This window comes from Lutra lutra, chromosome 5, assembly GCF_902655055.1.
Source record: "Lutra lutra chromosome 5, mLutLut1.2, whole genome shotgun sequence".
Lineage (NCBI taxonomy): Eukaryota > Metazoa > Chordata > Mammalia > Carnivora > Mustelidae > Lutra > Lutra lutra.
This window is the reverse complement of record NC_062282.1, coordinates 25,813,981-25,833,547: the sequence shown is the minus strand read 5'-3', so window position 1 is coordinate 25,833,547 and position 19,567 is coordinate 25,813,981. Positions and strand designations below refer to the sequence as shown.

Sequence of the window (19,567 nt, the reverse complement as noted above, 5' to 3'; positions counted from 1 at the left end):
ATGGGATGATCCCAGTCAGAAGTAACTTCTGAATCTTGAAAGTCTTTTGTATTGCCATTTCCATACACACAGTATAATTTAATTATAAGTGGATGCCCCTCATCTCCCTTCCTCAACTATGTAATGCTGAGACCTTCACTGATCTGACCCCACAGTGTTCAGCACTACACCTGGATCTAGGGAGTATTCAGTGCTATCTGTTGAGTGGACTGAAGGATCAACGAACAGAGAAACAACACTCAGGAAACTCATGAAGGAACTCGGAGGAGGGTTGAATACCTATTTTGGTTTTCAGTAGAAGGATGAAAAGATTTGGCATCGAAACTTTTGCCATGAGCAAAAAGATCTTGCGCATGAATTTCACAGCTTAATAAAATCTTTCATGAATGATGGCAGGGGTATGCCAAGGTTATGAGGGGACAGCTCGCAGGCAGGTCAGGAGAAGGAGCTGGCCGAATAAAGAGCCCATTATGGCTGTGGCCACTCTAAATATATTAATTACAGATGCAAATAATCAGGGTATTACATGGCTGCCAAAAAATCCTATGCCTTCCTTTTCCTCTGACAACCAGTAACTCATATCTCAGTTCCTTTTTCTCCTGACATCAATCTTGACATCAGCAATATCTTGAGTTGAGACATGTTTGCAGAGTCCCTTTGGATTTCCATTCTACCGGAAACATTACTTTTAAAACTTGACACAATGCTTCCCATTTGAAATTCATAGGAAATTCTTACTATCTCAATCCTTCTCTGCTTGAACTTTTCCACTTAAGAAGGCGGAAATCATGATTTGGGGAGCTTCTATGGTTACCCTTCCTAAGTTGAAACCTAAAAAAAATCTACTTATTATTGAAGGAAGGTTGCCTTACTGGGTGGAAATCTTTAATTCACATAACGAAACCCCAGGCTTTGGGATAGAGAACACTCTGTGTCTACCAAACAACCGATATTTCGGTATTACTTTTCCTCCTCGGCTATTTCAGATGAATTACACATAAACGCGTGAAATGCTGTTAACTCACTTTTGCAAATCATCTCATAGTGTAAGAAGCATGCATGATTAGAACTTTAATAAAGCACATTAAGTAACAGCAGAAATCAAAAACAGCAGCTGGGAGAAAGCATAGGATCTAGTTGACAATGACTTCTGGCAAACCCGAAAATGACAAAGAATCCAGTAACCCGGCATGGGGCAGGGCCCCCGGGGGAGCTTCCTGAGAAGCTCTGCTGAACACTGAATGAAGATGTGCTATTATAGTACCTGAGCCAGGAGAGGAGCTGGCCTCCTTGCTCTCCTGATAAGTGCTGCGTGCGATCACTGCATCCATTTCCTGCTCGGAAATCTGATTTTCAGCAGAAAGCACAAATTAGATGGTTTTATTTATTTATTTCCCCCCAATAAAAGTAGCTCTGACCTGAGTCAGAGGCTGAGTGCAGATAAGGAGGGAAACCATAAAGCCCATGATTATGCCCACCCTCGGAAGTAATGACTCAGAGCACATAAGGACACCAGGTTAGCCAATCGCTTCCGACAGTGTGTTTGGAACAAGGTCTTCGGCTGCTTCCCAGCGTCGTTAATGCTCAGGTGCCACAGTTACCAACCACGGGCCGAAACCTGCCTTTCTCTAGAACTTTCACTTCTAAATCTTTTTTCCTCTAGATTTTATTTAAACAATCGCCAACCTACCTAAAGCTTGTAAGAGTAGCGCAAAAAGAGGGTACTCTTCGTGGTTGTTGGTTTTAAACATTCTGCCACATTTACACTCATGCTCTTTTTTAAGACTGATTTTTTTTTTTTTTAAAGATTTTTTATTTATTTATTTGACAGAGAGAGAGAACAAGTAGATGGAGAGGCAGGCAGAGAGAGAGAGAGAGGGAAGCAGGATCTCTGCCGAGCAGAGAACCCGATGCGGGACTCGATCCCAGGACCCTGAGATCATGACCTGAGCCGAAGGCAGCGGCTTAACCCACTGAGCCACCCAGGCGCCCCAAGACTGATTTGATTGATATATATATATATATATACATATATATATATATATATATATATGTATATATATATATATATAATTTATTTATTTGACAGAGAGAGAAAGAGGGAGGGAGAGAGAAGCACAGGAGGGGAGGGAAAGCAGAGGAAGAAGGAGGGATAATCTGAGCACAGAGCCCAATGCAGGGCTCGATCTCATGACCTCGGGACTATGACCTGAGCCGAAACCAGGAGTCGGAGGCTTAACCAACTGAGCCACCCAGGTGCCCCACTCATGCTCTTTCTACACACACACACGCACACACTGCTTCACTTTTTACCAAACCATCTGGAAGTTAGCTGCAGACATCAGGAACCTTCACCCAGAAATATTTTAGCATGTGTCTCCTCAAAACAAGAACATTCTCTTCAATAACCTTGGCACTATTGCCATTCTAGGAAATGTAACACTGATACAAATGACCATCTAGTTTACATTTCTTATTCCAATTTAGCCAACTGTCCTAACACTATCCTTCAGAAATGTCTGTAGATGGAAGTAGTTCCTAAGAAGTTTGATGCCAGCTTGCAACGAGACAGGTTTTTCCTCCAGAATGCTTTCCGACACTCAGTTTTTCACCACCAGTGTGTTGCTGGGCAAAAGTGTCCCCTGAACTGAGCAGTATACATCGTGATGTAACTGATTTGCATTCTGGTACAAGCTCGTTATCTCATGGATCTTAGTAGACCATCACCAGCCAACACCCTTGCATAGTAATGCTTCAGAGAAATTTCATTTTTGGCAATCCGGAATTCAATTCAGGGTCTGGTTGCCATGTCTTTTTAGACTCCTTTAAGCCAGCTGAGCCTTTCTTTGTCACAATGCTGATATTTTGGAAGAAACCCAGGCCAATCAAACCCTCGGTTAGGATTTGTGTGATAGCTTCTTCATGCTGAGATTTAGATGATGCACTGTTTTTTTGGGCAGAAAAACTACAAAAACTGTTTCCTTCTCAGGCTTTAGGGAGGCATTTGGGGTCAATGACTCATGTTTCATGACTGGAGATAAGTTTGACCACTTGGTTAGGATGGAGCTCACCAGATCTTTCCACTGTTTTTTTTTTTTTTTAAAGATTTTTTTAAAAATTTATTTGTCAGAGAGAGAGGGAGAGAGAGTGAGCACAGGCAGACAGAATGGCAGGCAGAGGCAGAGGGAGAAGCAGGCTCCTGCTGAGCAAGGAGCCCGATGCGGGACTCGATCCCAGGACGCTGGGATCATGACCTGAGCCGAAGGCAGCTGCTTAACCAACTGAGCCACCCAGGCGTCCCTAGAAGATTTTTAAAAAGCCTGAGGTATGCTGAATTATGAGATATTTTAAAAGGCCATTACCTAAATTGCAAAGAATTTCTTTTTTTTTAAAGATAAGAATACTGTAAATTTAGAGTGGTAATTTTGTGTGGTAAAATAATATTTAGCATAAATGACATTTGGATAAGCATAGCAATTTGTCTTAGTGAGTACATAAAGCTATGTAGGATTCAGCATTACATTTTAACCTAACAGATAAACCATAATCACATCATGTTTCTGTAATACTTTCTGGTGGGCCTTATAGGAAATAATAATAACAAACACACATACATGCACACAGGGATATACACTTGAATACACACACACATACACACTTCATAAAGCAAAGAGTAATTTTGTATGAATGAGTCAGGAAAAAATATCAGCTTAGACAGTGGTTGCTACTTTTTCTTGACATGAAACTTTCAATATTTGCAACTGTTTTTCTGAGCGGGAAAAAAATGGTAGGGTTTGAAACAAGTGAAAGACTTCCTGGGTAATTCTATTCATGCTGAGAGCCCCAGTACCAGCTAAAAAAGGATCCCCCTGACCTTCTTCTGGCAAGTCCAAGTCTTAGCTTGTCTAGACCTGGAGGGTTTGAATATCCCAGTTGGGCAGCCACTGCTCCAGTCATTATGAGAAACAGAAGAAAAGCAAATCCTTGTGGTATTTCTATTGGAACAACATGAAAACTAAGGAAGCACATACATTCAGAACCAAAATGTACTATTGGCATGAAATACCGGTGTGAGTGGAATAAAAATGCATTAAACATAAAGTGGAATCTTGACCAAAAGGAAAATACAGGGTGGTGTTACAACTAAGAACACCATGTTTACCTACGAAGAAATGTGAGATCTAGTCAAACAAATACTGAAATCTGGTTTTGCGGGATGTATCTCTAGCGCCGTCATGATGACCATTTTACTGTGGCTAGAGGCATGAATCAACCTGGATTCAGCAGGCTTGCAGACCACCAGTCCATCAGGATTATTATGCTTTGCACTGAAATGCCATTTTGATGTTTGATTATATTGGCAAATTAGGCAGATGCTTTTGGGCTGAGAAGAAGCAGACCTCCACACAAATCGTGACCTGTGCTACGTTGGAATGGATTCTGAAGTCAGACATGCCTTGAAGCCAGTGACTGCAAACCATGAGAACTTAATTTTTTATGATGTTGCTGAGGGACGTGCTAGGTCAGCTCCAGCTTATTGGGCTGCTTTGGAAGGGGGAAGGAGGGTAGGGGGTAAGGCCATGCAGGTGATGGAATCCAAGAGAGGACCCTGGAGGAAGGAGCCAAGACCACTCGAGCTGTGACTATGAGGAGGAATGCTATTAAAAATGACCCAAAGAGAGCCATGGGGGCAGGTGGGAGACAAAGGAGAATAGGTTTTAAAGGAAAGTGTCAAAACTACAAAATAGAAAGGAGGAAAAATAGGAAGGGACAAGAGAAAAAATGCAAAAAGGTAGAAGCAGGACTTGATTTTATATTAATGATATTCAAGAAGTTTTTCTTTAAGACATATATGAGAATGTATGTAGACGAGAGAAAACAATCTGGGAAACAAACAGTAGTGGAGTTGACTTTGAATCAATCTAATGGTTCACCAAGCACTGTGGAAAGCCAGTGCAATGGACCCCACTGAGACAGGAAACATGATGCCATATAATTTACATACTGAAGAAATCTCACACAGGGGAGGACCCGCCAGGTCTCTCTGCACAGACGTCTCACTCTCAGAATGGTATGTGAGTCCATCAAATGGCCTGGGCCCATTTAGGACATAACAGTACAAATGATACAGAGGAGGTAGTCATAGGACAGGCACGACAAGGGCTAATGTCCTTAAGGAGCATTTGAGTTGTTGGAAGAAAAGGTTAAATTTCATAAAGATACACCTGATTGTAATACTAGAGACAAGCTAACTTAAAAAGACTTTTACATCAAATACTCGAAACAACAAAATAATAGTGCTCAAGGCCAGTAGAGTCCAATTTGCTAAAGGCCTCTGGTTAACCTTAAAAAATTCAAAGCAACTGCTTCAGTATAGAGAAGATACAATCAAATATCAGCAAAGTCTGAGGAAACAGGGGCTATGATGGTCTGCAAGTTCAACAATGTGATATCGATGCTGAAAAAAAATTAGTGGGCTCCTAAGCCTTAATTATAGTATTCTGCTCAGGTCAAGGATGGCCTGGACAGACCATTTAGTCCAGAGCTCTCAGATTTTCTGGATACAGAAACCCAAAAAGGTTCAGTATCTCACCAGAGATCAAACAACCAGCTGGGACGTCCTAGGAACCCAGTACTCTTACCTTCTACCATATTTTATATTCACCAATTACAATGTCAAAATTTCCTCATAAAATTTCTACGAGTGTGAAGACGAAGAAGCCCAGACCCGTGACTTGTGTCCCATGGGTATCGGTTACCCTGGTTGCCGTGTGACCACAAGCCGCTGATGACCATGCCCAGTTGGGTAAACTGTCTCACCAAAGAGCGTGAGTCATCATACGATCATCATACGAGCACGGGTCTCACTGCTGCTGGACAAACAGCCACGCCCTCTGCCCCTACTCAGAACAATATGAAATACTTCACCTTTGGGTTAGGGTGCCGGCCGATGACAAGGCGAACGGGTCCTGGGGGGCATTTGCTCAGGATGGTATGGACCTTGCTTAAAGCAGCGTGGCGGACGTTGACCGAGTTCACTTCCAGGATTTGATCACCGCGGCTAGGGAAGGCAAATGACCAGCACTCTGTGGTAAGAGCTTTTTACAGGATCTTACAGGAGAGGTTTATCACATGAAATCTATTCTGAATACCTTAAGCAAGCAAATGACATCCTTTTGTCTTTTCATGTGGATAAAAAAGCAACACATTCATAAAGCATGTTGGATATTAAACTGGCAAAGGAGTCATGCATATCTGAGTTAAATAAATTGATAATGGGACAATAGCAAGGGTTTTCATTTCTTGAGCTCATGGTGTAGACCGGGTGTCCCTCTGAACAATTTACATAGCACTACTTGGACTACGTATTCTTATTCTTATTATTTAGATAAGGCACGAGGCTCAGAGAGTCACCCTGACGTCACACACCGTTGAAGTCGGGTCTGTCTACCTTTTCATCACAAGATAGCCCCTTGACCACCATCATTTTCTTTTTTCCTACCATCTTGAAATGATTATTGTAATATAATTCGAGGAGGAAATATCTCGAGCTCAAAGGTTACCCAAGAGTTTGTAAAAAATGTTTTAAATTTGAAAAAATGAGAAACTGGGGACAAGATGCCCATTTTGACTTGAAATTATAGGCAGAGAACTCAGTATGAGAGAACAAAGACTCTTTATGTGGGGTTTGAAGAATGTTCATTTGGCCGGCTCCAGACATATGGAACCATTCAAGAAAGAAACATCATCTTGGGATGTCATTAAAGGATTTTTTTTTCTGGGGTTCTAAAAGTATATTTTCTTTAATGTACTTTGGGTGATTTGCTAACTTTTTTTTTTGTATGGAAATTCACTCTGATGATTAACTAAAAACATAATCTATTGACAGGGCCCCAGAATGGCAACCTCAAGGAATGTCATTTTGGACGATTCCTCAACTGCTCAAGGACTTGGAAGCTTACAGGGGAAAAAGGTGATACTGTTTGCACAGGGCGCTTTGTGCAATATGTGTACTTCTTGTGAAGTTTAGGTGGGCACAGACCCACTGCAATTACTGTAGGACAGAACACCTAGACATCTCTTGTACAAACACACACCCAGGCTACCGATCAATTAGCCGAACTGAGAAATCAGACACGCAGTGATTTCAGACAATAAGTTTCTAGACAACATCACTCAAAAAGAAATGAAACAACAGGAATGCCTCAAGAGGTCATGTTCAATCACAAAGGCCTCCTGTTGAAGGAAGGGCAGGATTTCGGGACTCTTTGTATCTAGCGATCATGAACTGTTAGGAGCGGTTCCCCGCATCATATGTGAATTTTGCATAAGTGAATATAAACATGAAAGGAAATACTTAGATAATCATAGATATTTATACAGAGTTGTATTCTGTCAAGTTTCTGAAACTGAACTTCTGAGTCCCAACAGACCAAAATAGGCAAGCCAAGATCTGGAGTTCTCTACGTCAACACTACTTTCATTTAGATTATCTTTTCATCTTTCAGGAAATGCTATTAATTGTAATCTTGGCTATGTTCGTGCCAATAAGACAAAAGTCTAGGATCTCACACAAGGATGTTAAATAGGGCAGGGTACCTCACGTGTACACTCATTCATTCATTCACTCGAGAAGCCCGTACGATCGGCTTCACAACGAACCTCAGGTTGCTCTCCATCTTCGCCACGGATCCGGGGGCCAGGCTGTGAATGTAGATCCCCGGAGGGCTGTTGTCCAGAGCTAGGCAGCAGGCACCGATGCCTAACCCAACCCTCGGCTCTGTGAGAGGCATCGGTCACAGAAAAGAAAAAAAAAAGTATAAGTGATCTGAAGCTGCCTTAATGTATATTCAGACCAATAACCATTTATTTGTGATCAGACTCAGAATGGAAATCCTGCTTTTCTTTGTCAACATCATCCTAGACTGTAAATGAAATGCGTCCGCAGCAGAACCGGGGGGCTAACTACGGGCCGTGTGAATCATTCAGCGGTCCGTTCTCTGCTTCGTCTTAGGAGCCTCTGCAAATCTGTTTTTGGGAACAGGGAGAGTCAAAGTAATACATATATTTTTAAAAAGATTTTAAGTAATCTCTACACCCAACATAGGGCTGCAACTCACAATTCCGAGATCAAGAGCCGTGAGCGCCACTGACTGGGCCTGCCGGGGGGCCCCCCAGTATTTGTTATTCTGGATACACAGCTTTAGGTTTTCTTTCATTTGCCTTTTTTTTTTTTTTCCAGCAACTAATCTCCTAGCTATTTAATTGCCAACCATATTTCCATAGTAGGTGTAGAGAAAAAGTAAAGAAAGTTGAAAAGCAGTAAGATTTGGTGAAGACCCACAACTTTTAGTTGTTGTTACCTATTTTCTTAACTATAATCTTTGGTTCTTTAAAAATTTTTTGAAGATTTTTTATTTAATTGAGAGAGAGAGAATGAGCACACGAGAAGGGGGGAGGTACATTGGGAGGAGAAGCAGCAGACTCCTGGCTCAGCAGGGCGCCCCATGCGGGGCTCTATCCCAGGACCCTGGGATCATAACCTCAGCTGAAGGCAGATGCTTAATCGACTTAGCCACCCAGGCGCCCCTGTTCTTTAAAATTTTATATTAGCCAGAGAATTAAACCAGTCTGTGATTTTTTTTTTTTTTTTTTTTTTTAACACAGGTTTCTGACACACAGTGATTCATCTGGGGAGAGCTTAAAAGACTTTGTGCTAGTGGTAACTTCTTTTCATTTTTTCAGTGAAAGGACTAAAACCTCTACTTTTCATCCCATTGTCCATTTAGAGAATACCATATGTTTTTGGCAGCAGATTTTTCCAAAAGAACAACTTATAGAAAAAATAGAAAAAGTTAACCCAAGCCCAGATTGCAAATTGTTACTCAAGAGAATACGATGAAAGTGGGGAAGAGCTGGTATCACCTTTGTTCAGTGTTACTTCCATGACGATCCTGTCCTTGGGCCCGGGGGCCTTCCGACCCAGGGACAAAGAGCTGCTTTCCTCGGGGCCTGCTGCTGAGCTGCCTGCGCTGGCGTTGAAGCTGGGGGAGCTGGATCTGCTCACATGTGTGGGTGTGGAGCAGGGTGTGAGGCTTGGGCTCAATAACTTTGTGCGTACTGTTAAGACAAACAATCCACTCCGGATTTGCTGGAAAGACAAGAAGAGAGGAGGGCTAAAACAGTCAGACTGTCCCGAGATCAAAGGGTAGGGGAAAAAAAATCTCAAACCCAAACCAGAAGGAAATAAAGGACAAAAAATAAAGAAGACAAAAGAGATGAGAATGTTGTTACCTTAAAGGTGTGAATGGCTTCTTGGAACGTCAAGCCCTTGATTGGTATTCCGTTTACATCGAGGATTTCATCCCCTGGTGACCAAACAGGATTACGTTAACGTAGAGCTTCAGAAGAGGACAGTGTATGGAACCTCATTTACAATTCTATAAGATGATTTTTATTGTTCCAGTGTGTTTCCATTAGCTTAGCTCCCAGGAACTTCACAAAATGGGACAACTAATAATGCATATCCTTTCTCAGTATTTCTGCATCTCCATCTTTAATGAAAACAACCAGGGGAAGTACCCAGACCTTATTGTTTTGTCATTGCCGAGTTTGATAATAAGTGTCCCAAGGTTAGAGATCAAAACGCAATAATAAGGCCCAAGTCTTTCCTCACAGTATCTGTTTAAAAACGTAAGCCAACAGGCAAGAAAGCATGAACACACACAACACGTGAGAAAGCCACTTCTGTATTTGCAGAAGACAAGATTTTTGAGCTTGGAGAACCATCCTGGGGTGTGGACAATGGTTTTAACAACAGAGACAAAAAACTCTTGAGATATTATTTAAGAATGGCAGCCCTGCCTCCAGAAATAGTCTGGATGCTGGGGGTTACTGATGCTGTTCTGGGTTCCCAGTCATGGAGCTAGTCAATTACTCCACGCTTCTATCTAAGACATTATCGTGGGTTAATGCCAAACTGCTCTCTCATTCATTCTCTCTCTCTCTTTCTCCCAAACTATCCTGGATTCATCCTCATCTTCAAGCCCAGGAAGGTACAGTCAGGTCATTTTTCCAGCTGTTGATAGTGTCTGCTGGGAATAGAAAAGAACTTGGACATCCTGTTGACTTATCAGAGTTTGTTTTTGGTTTGTACTCTTGTAACATGGTCTGTGTTTTGGAATAACAGTTCGTCAAAAACACTACGAAGAGGCCCCCAAGAGAAGAACAGATGAACTTTGTACAGCAGTTCAGGACAAAAGAGGGACTTCCCTTACCTATAACAAAGTGTAAATCAGCGTCAGAACACACCTTTTCACCTCTCATGGACTGTGGACTCCATTTAAGGAATCCTGTAGGTGAGTTTGAAAACGTAGCAGTAGCCCAGGCATTTGTGTGCCTTCTCTCTAATGCAATTACAGAGGTTGTAAAAGAAGTGAAATAATCTGTTTAAAAATAATCACCTAACTAGGTGAGGTTTTTGGTTTGCTTCCACACGGGAAAAGGATACGATCGTTAAAATGATTGCTCATGCTCTTAAACATCTTTATACAAGATTTTTAAAAGATCATTCAACACATTGGAAATACATTCCAATGATTTACCTTTATGGTAAATGAACATGTATGAAAAAACAGTATTTAGGAGAATCAAGTGCTATTAACCTTTACTATTGATTTTTCCTCCATTTTTCTCCATTCTAACAGTTACTGTAGGATGAATTTCAATCAAATGAACACATGGCACATCCATTATAAAAATGCTCTGTTAGAATTTTACATTGTTCTGAAACTAGCTACAAATATCACCTGGGAGTTAATCCTTCCTCTAAGAGAGAGAAATAAATATTCTGTCCTCAAAATAAGCCTGGTCACGTCTGAACATTAGCATACAGGCTCCTATACTATACTATACATACAGAGGGTAGCTCTGCCTAGAAAAAGGAGACTCCAGGGGATTCTTATCAATTAAAAAAAAAATAAGCCGGCCGAATATAGGAGTACCCACAATTTGGATCAGTTGAACTGAGCAGTTAGAGAATTTCTGAGGGTAACTACAAATAGTGTGATTTAGTCATTTCATGAAGGAAGTGTGTTAAAAAGGGAGGAAAAAAAATCAGGACTCGTGAATAGGTTCTGGGGATCTAATGCCCAGCACGGTGACTATGGTTAGCAATACTGTACTGTCCAGTTGAAAATTTCTAAGAGAGTAGACCTTACATGTTCTTACCCCATCCCACCACACAGTCATTATATGATGTGATGAGGTGTTAGCTCGCTCAATGTGCTGCTCATTTTGCAATATATGTGCACATCAAATCATCATGTTGTATGCCTTAAACTTACACGATGTTATGGATCAATTACATCCCAATAAAGCTAGGAGGAAAAAATGCACTCGTTTAGTATGTTTATGCAAAATGGCAAAATGGGCAGGGACTATGGAGAATATAAAAGGTACACACACACACACACACACACACACACACACACACACACATATGCACTCTGGCCCTGAGGCAAAAATGGCCTGTAAGCTCTTAGGAATTTTCAAGGCAAGGAACATGATTAAGAACCAAGGGGACAAGACAGACATTTAAAGACCCAAATAAAAAATATCAAATCATTCCCCACATCATCTCCTTTAATCCCCACAATGACTCCTCGAGATAGGTACTAATATTCCAAAGTTTACAAACCAAGGAAAGTGAAGCTCAGGTTACATCAACTGTCCAAGGTCATGATGTAGTAAGTATTAGCTTCAGCTCAGGTCTACTTGACCCCCAAGCCCATGGCCTTAGCTGCTGTGCCACTGGCTTCACATCTTGCAAGGGTGATGGAAGAGCCCACCACCACTGAGAACCACTGAGAGGCTTTCTCCTACCTTCTTTAAGTCTTCCATCCTCTGCAGCTGAGCCATTTGGGAAAATGGTCTTGACAAAAATTCCCATCTGTCCTCGAATGCAGTCTCGACCTCCAGCAATGCTAAAGCCAAGGCCCTACACCCCAAGCAGAAAGGTTGTCAATGCAGTATTTAACTGAGGGCATCTGCTCTTATTTCGATTTAACTGAGGCCTCCTTCCCAGGTAGGCTCAGAGTTAAGCTAACTGGCTATAAATTTAAATTTGCATTCTCTTTTCCACTTCCTTCCTCAGATCTATTTGCACTGTACTAGCTACACATTACATTAAAGGGAGAAAGTTTTAGCTTGAAACATGTGAACTTGCTAGTATTTGACAACCTATGATCTTCAAAAACAGCAATTTTGCATAGATCAATGAATAGCTCAGGAGAGTCATTTCGTACAATTTGGGTGCCATATTTATTTTATTCTTTGGTGTCAGTCTTCCCGTTTTGGGTAATATCAAAATGGATGGTTTGGTATTTGTATAATATCAACTTATTTGTATTACTTTCTGTGATAAAGGCAATGCTATGAAATTCATTCAGAAGGATAATGAGGGATATATCCCCTGCAGCTGCAGGAGTGGCTTTTCTTTCAATAGTCGTAAATGTTGGAGCATTCAGTCCACCCCACCCTGTGCCCTGGCTCCCAGGACCAGGTGACTCCTTATGTCGTGAGGCCAAGAGGGCAGTGTGTCACTCAGCAGCCCCTGGGAGAGGAGGCGAGGGAATCCCCTCTAATCTACACAAAGGCCACTCAATCTATTCCTCTTTGTATCTTTTAATTTTATTTCCATTAAAAAAAGTAATAAAGCTAGGGTGCCTGAGTGGCTCAGTAGGTTTAGTGTCTGCCTTCGGCTTGGATCATGATCCCAGCGTTGTGGGATCGAGTCCTGCATCGGGCTCCCTGCTCCTTGGGGAGCCTTTCTCTCTCTCCCTCTTTCTCTCTCTCTCATGAATAAATAAATAAGATACATTAAAAAAAAAAACAAAAAACAGGGGCGCCTGTGTGGCTCAGTGGGTTAAAGCCTCTGCCTTCGGCTCAGGTCATGATCTCGAGCCCCGGATTGGGGTCTCTGCTCAGTGGGGAGTCTGCTTCCCCCTTTCTCTGCCTGCCTCTCTGCCTATTTGTTATCTCTGTCTGTCAAATAAATAAATAAATAAAAATTTTAAAAAAGACAGTAATAAAGCTAACCATGTAAGAAGCAGATGCTAACATTCACCTGGGCCAAAAGAGTGAGCAGAAAGGAGCTCACCTTGCCCTTTTCTTTGTAAAGCCCGATGATGGAGATGACCGAAGGCCGGATGAGTCTCCACGGGGACTCCACCTGCGTGGTGCTTAGGGAGCGCGTGGACTTCTTTACAATGTGATATTCCTACAAGTCAGCATGAGGCAAGGTCAGGGATAGTCGTGTGTACCCTTCTGGGGCCTCTGGCATAGAAATATATTCAGATTTTGAAAATCTCAGTTGTCTTTTGGGTTAGGACAGCCATTCTCCCTCCTCCATGGCTGGCCGAGCAGCGTAAAGGAGCTGATGGACACTATTAGAGGACCAGCCTCTGCTGTCACATGTCACGTGGTGCTGCCCTTGCCTCAGAAAGAGCCGCCTGGAGGCTGCAAGCACCCAGTGGTGCCCTTCCTTTGATGCTACCCAGCACATCCTCCTACTTGCTTTCTGGAATGGAGTCAGGAACTGGAAGCCGAGAAACCTCAGAGACGGAGGAGGGCTATCCTGTGGTCAGGTTCTCCCTGGAAGCCGCTCCCTACCCCCACCCCGTTCACCATCATGGTTAAAAAGTATCTTGCCATTTTAAGCTGAATTCACTCAACCAAAAATGTAGCAAGCCCTTGTTTCTTATTAAAACCCAAACCGCAGGCCCCGACAACTGTTATTCCATATAAAACACCCCACTGACAAAGGGCAGCAGCTTCAGTTCTAAGCCCTCACATTTGGAAAATAAAATACTTTCCCATCAGCTACCCTTTCCCCCCCGTGCTGGCGCGCAGGAGCTCACATCTCAATCCCTTTGCTGTCCATCACTCACACGTACACGTGTGCAAGCAGGGTTCACCGTTTAGAACATAAACAAGACTTTAAGCAAATCTGTTGCTAAAGCACTTCTACAATCTATCTTCTTGCTATTCTTCTTAGAATAATAAATCTCTGAAACGAGACAGATAGTCCAGCATAAGCAAAAAAAGAAAAAAAAATAACTTTGTGCTTAATCTGAGAAAAGAGACATCAGAAAATAGTTTCTAGCCTTAATTAGTATATTCTACATCCGAAGGTAGAAATGAGATGTCTGCTAATGATATTTTTGTATTCCTGGCAGCTTAGAACAATTCTATTTTGCAGTTTTACAAAATATCTGCTAGCTATGCTGGCCTCCCAGACTCTTAATTTATTTTAAAAATGTTGGCTTGGCAGGGTTACTGCCCTTTTACTGAAAACATCATGGAGATGGCCAGACATAGCCTATGGGTTTCCAGCCCTCAAATACGGAGTTCATGTGTGGACTTGTAAGAGAACTCTCTCTCCAGCTGCACCTCCTGCCATCTCCCCTTCGGGAGCCCGTGGGAACCAGAGGCCGGTACACTGTCTTATTCTCTTGATGAGCTTCAGGGGTCCCACTGCACTTCTTAGACCTCCGCTGTCCAAGATGGCAGCCACCAGTCACCTCTGGCTGTCTATATTTAAACAAAGATTAAAATTAAAAATACACTCCTCAGTCTCACTGCCCATATCTCATGTGCTCAGTAGACACAAGTGGCTACCATACTGGACAGGACGGACATAAGATATCTCCATCCTGGTGGAAAGCTGTATTGGGTGGCTCTACCCTCAGCAATGCTTTGAAGGGGAGGGAGAGAGAACAAGGGAAAAGAAGGGTGAACCCTCGTAGAAAAAGAAAAGAGCAGAAAGGAAGAAAAGAAAAAGGACATTTTGACAAGGGGAAGAAAAATCTTTCCTCTAAAATCTCACCAGCCTGTTTTCTAGGAGCTTTGTCAGAAATAGGTATTTCTGGGCTATAAGTATGGTCAGGTTTCTCAGCAGGTCACTTAAGAATATCACCTCAGAGCTAGGCCTCCTTGGCTGTGACGGCAGGAAACCCTCTCTTACTTTCTGCACTAACTAAAACAGCCTGACAAGTGGTTCTCCTACGACTTTCTGGTTTACCTCCTGACTGTTGGTCCAGCTGGATCATTCTGAGCAGGTCACAGGCTTGTCTCCAGTCACGGGTCTGGAGGAGTTTTAACCAGGACCCACGCAGGTTTTCTGCTCTGCCTTTTCCCCATGTCCCAACTCAAGTTGTCTTTGGGTAGATTCCACACAAAATAACCTGATCAGCAGCTGCCTCTGGAACACGGGCGCTTGTTATTTATCTGGCTAGGTAAAATGTTCTTCCCAGGGATTCTGGCAAATCACTTTGAGTGAAATACTCACTCTCTTTGAGATTCACTGGCCTGTCTGTAAAGTTGTGATAACACACCCAAAGGAATGACTTGACCCAGATGACCTGCCCCAGGACCTTTTCATCTCTATGATTCATGAGTCTACATGCACTTAAGGATGTCACTGCTCCACCCTCCATTTCCATTGCTGCTTCACTGTAGGCAAGATGCCAATGGTTTCTCTTCAGCCCTCTGACTGACAGTGCCAGGACTGCAAGAACACTCCATGAGTTCCCCAGAGACTGAGCCTGCCTTCAACTAGGTTGGGAGCTCTCTACACACTTGTAACTGGACTGAGGATAATGTAATTGAGGAAGAGCCCTGTGAAGAATTAGGGATCCCTGAGCTCTTCTGGGGCAGGTCCTGGAATATTAACATCATTGCCTCCTTTACCCCCAACTGCAGTCCTCTGACCTTGCCTATTTGAACCTCTACTAAGTAACAGATAAAATACTAGACATAGTATAGGCACACACATGCACTCCCCCCCACTTCACACGACCCAACACTCACCCACCCACCCAGTGGTTACACTGACACCTGACGCGCCCATTGAACAAGCAATGGTGGTTGACCACAGACCATGAGGCGCCATTGTCTCCTGGCAGTTGAAAGCAGCTCTCAGGTCCAAAACACACAGTAGGAAGGGGATCAAGATGTCGAGATCCAACAAAGGATTATTTTTCTCTACTGTTTTCAAATCCTGGGCTGACTTCTTCCTAGCCTCCACAGATAGACCTCGTTCTCTGTGCTACATCTCTAGTCCCAAACACCCCTGCCCACACAGGTGGGCGGCTCTTCCCCAGAAGGATGCTCTTGTTGGTCTCTGAAAGAGTAAAAGAAAGCCTCAAGACCCAGGGGTGGAAACATGCTCTTACATCCCTGACCAGGCAACTCTGACAGTCTGAGAAAATGAAAGGCTCCATGGTACTGTCCTACCTGTGATGTCCCAGTAGAGTCCAGCAGCTGGGGAAGAGAGTGCTTTCGGCCATCTCGGGAGACTTCCAACATCCTGATCCTGGGGTCCCCATTTCTCACCATCAGCTCATTATATTCTTCAACAGACTCCAGACGGTGTACACCCCCTTGTGAAAACATGGAGAAAAACATGGCGTGATATGGGATGGAAAGAATGTTATGAGTATCACAGGCATAAAATTGTTGGATTTACCTCTACACTATATGGTCTTCAGAAAGCCTGGTGTACTTTCAAAGTATTAGATGAGCTCAGTAGCTCACTGCTTTCTACCAATAAGCTCTGCCTAAGCTGGGGGTCTGTTGGGGCCATTAATGTCAGATAATGAAGCAAGTGCCAGTCTTTGAAGGAACCAGACTGGATATGGGAAAATGTACACGTTTCATCTAAGTAAATGTAGCCAGCGTTGACGAGGCAGTAAACAACAGTGAGAAAGCTACCAGTAGATGGTTTTCTAGTGACGGAGGAACATTACTCTGTTTGGTACACTTCCATTGTTGGGGCAGGTGCTTTTTTCCCCCCCATGTAATGACTTGTTAAATAAACTTCTTTATTAAAGAATAAAATCTCACAGAAATTTTGCACAAGTCATAAGTGTACAATTCCATGAAATTTCACGAAGTGAATGTTCCAGAAACCAACAGTCAGACCAAGAAACAGATATTTCTGGAACTCAAAAGCTGCTTTGGCACCACTAACCAGCCTTCATCCGTGGTAACCATTATCCCGACTTCCAACATCAGAGATGACTTTTGCCTATTTTGAACTTTATATAAATGAACACATAAGATATGTACTTTTTGCATCTGGTTCTTCACTCTTAGCATCTATTTGCGAAAGTCCCCATGTTGGTGCTAATAGTCTGTTCATCCCATTTCTGTATATTACTCCATTGTATAAACATACCACAGTTATCACAGTTTGGCTATCCATTCTGCTGCTGATAAACACTTGCTTTGTTTCCAGTTCAGTTCTAGAACAAGGGTCAACAACTTTTTTTTTTTTTTTTTTTTGGTAAAGGCCAGATAGTAAATGTTTTAGGCTCTATGGGCCACAGATGGTCTCTGCTGCATATTCCCCCCCCCCTTTTTAATCCACTGAAGATACAGAAAATACTTCTAGCTTGTGGTCCATACAAATACAGCTGTCGGTGGTAGTCTGCCGACGCTTGATCTAGAACAGACTGTTATGGAACATTCTCATAGGAATCCCATGTGTGGGGTGCAGACCTAGGCAGAGCTGCTGAGCCTTGAGTACACAGCCACCTTTCCCAATGCTGGAACACCACCGTATGGGAGTCCTAGTTCCCCCACATCATCGTCATACTTGGTGGTGCAGTTTTTAAATTTCAGCCAATCTCATAGGTACATAATGATATTTCACTTTTTTTTTTTTTTTAGATTTTATTTTCAAGTAATCTCTACACCCAACGTGGGGCTTAAACTCATAAGCCCAAGATCAAAAGTCCCACACACCACCAGCCAAGCCAGCCGGGGGCCCTCTTGTGGTTTTTAATTTACATTCCACTGATGACCAATGTGACTGAGCTTCTTTCAAATATTCGTTGGCTGTTTTAACTTTTGTAAATTTGTACAGTGGCTTTTTTTTTTCCTGATAAGTTGTAAAGTGCCTGTTTTGCTATTCTTTTAATGGGTTTCTGTCTTTTTGTTGTTTGACTTATAGGAATTTTTATTTTTCTATTGTTAATGTTTTAGATTTGAGTCCTTTATGGGATCTATGTATTGAAGATATCTTTCCATGTCTGTGACTTGCCTTTTTCACTCTTAATGGTATTTTTGCATGAACAAAAATTCATAATTTACGTATAACGTATCGATTTTTCCCTTTATGCTTAGAACTTTGTGTCTTAAGAAATTTTTGTAGTAATTTTTAAAGACATCTTTATCAATACTTAGTTTATATTATATGCTATTTTAAAATAAGATAAGGGAATTAATTTTAAAAGGTGGCTCAAGTACACTGAATATAGCTATAATCACATCACAATGTTTACATGATACATTATGAATGTATCACACGTGTGTGTGTATAGCTATAGACATATACAGATTCTTTGTAATATCAAATTCTCTAGACTATGTTTTATGTGATGAACTAAAATTCAATTTAGTTAAACAATTTTCAGAAAGTTTTTCATGAAATAAAACAGGATGATTCTGTACTCTTTTAAAAATATATATTGAGTCTTTAATGGTGATGAAAAGTTGGAAGAGTGCGGATACAGTTATATTAACATGAACATCACTAAAAGCCAGGTGTTCAAAAGCTACATATTAACTTGTGATACAGGTTTTTCAAACACCTGAGACTCCTTTGCAATCAAAGAGAAATTCCATTTAACAAGATCACAAACGTAGGGTATTAACACGGATAAATCAAAAATACCAAGATTAAAAGGGAACCCTGCTGGCAAAAAAGGCAGTATGAAGTAAGGAAAATTCAGGTTAGGATATCAGGAAAAATGTTCTATAAAATCACTTTAGTCATTCTGGAGCCAGACTAGGCAAAAATCTTAGTGGAGATGACTGGAACTTTTTTACAGAACCTCCTTAATAATTCAGGACTTACTAATTCATGGCCAGATTACTCCATCTTGGCATGCTTATTCATCTGAAAAAGATTTATTGGAAGAAAGTGCCTTTTGAGTTGACAGGGGGGCACTTGCCTCAGCAGAAGAGAAACCACATATGGTAGTATCTGTAGATACCAACACAGGAATACCAGAGTGACTCGCTTTTAGAAACTAGGAAATAAAAATCCAAGTTTACAGGACAGACAAATTAGCAGGTGATCACATTAAAATCTGTATTCAAATGTCTTCAGGCTGAACATATTTCACGGCACTGAATGAAGACCCAGCTCCGTAAGCCGCTTTCCTAGGTCTCAAATTACTTTTCCAGCGGTATCTCCCACGGCCCTGCCCCATGAATTCGTGGCTCTGGCCTGCTGATTCTCAAAGGAGAGGATCTGTCCTCCTCCCGCATCCTTCCAAAACCGGGGAGCCTATAAATATCGCCTGACGTTTTACCTCACTTTGCCGGCACCATCAGCTCCCTCCCCAAGGGGCTCCTTACCCCTAATCTCCCTGACAAGCTCTGCTGGATTCAACAGTGGTTCCTGTTGGATTACTGGATCTTTCGGAAAGCTGAGGAGGAAAAACAGTTGCTAAAAACTTCTCTAACCAATTTTCCCTCATTGTCCCTAAACATTTCT

The 19,567-nt window shown here is 42.1% G+C and overlaps 1 protein-coding gene across 1 annotated transcript in view; it reads right to left on the bottom strand.

Annotated features, from left to right (window-relative positions):
- PDZD2 (PDZ domain containing 2) overlaps positions 1 to 16,438 on the bottom strand; it is a 42,946-nt gene extending 26,508 nt beyond the window's left edge. Inside the window, exons 1-8 of the mRNA XM_047731695.1 lie at positions 16,297 to 16,438; positions 13,160 to 13,279; positions 11,884 to 11,998; positions 9,295 to 9,368; positions 8,926 to 9,151; positions 7,663 to 7,780; positions 5,929 to 6,061; positions 1,265 to 1,346 (exon numbers count right to left, since the gene is read on the bottom strand). Of these exons, the coding sequence (XP_047587651.1) occupies positions 1,265 to 1,346; positions 5,929 to 6,061; positions 7,663 to 7,780; positions 8,926 to 9,151; positions 9,295 to 9,368; positions 11,884 to 11,998; positions 13,160 to 13,279; positions 16,297 to 16,398 (970 nt within the window). The 5' untranslated portion in view covers positions 16,399 to 16,438. The remainder of the gene's footprint in view (positions 1 to 1,264; positions 1,347 to 5,928; positions 6,062 to 7,662; positions 7,781 to 8,925; positions 9,152 to 9,294; positions 9,369 to 11,883; positions 11,999 to 13,159; positions 13,280 to 16,296) is intronic.
- Positions 16,439 to 19,567: the final 3,129 nt, after the last annotated feature.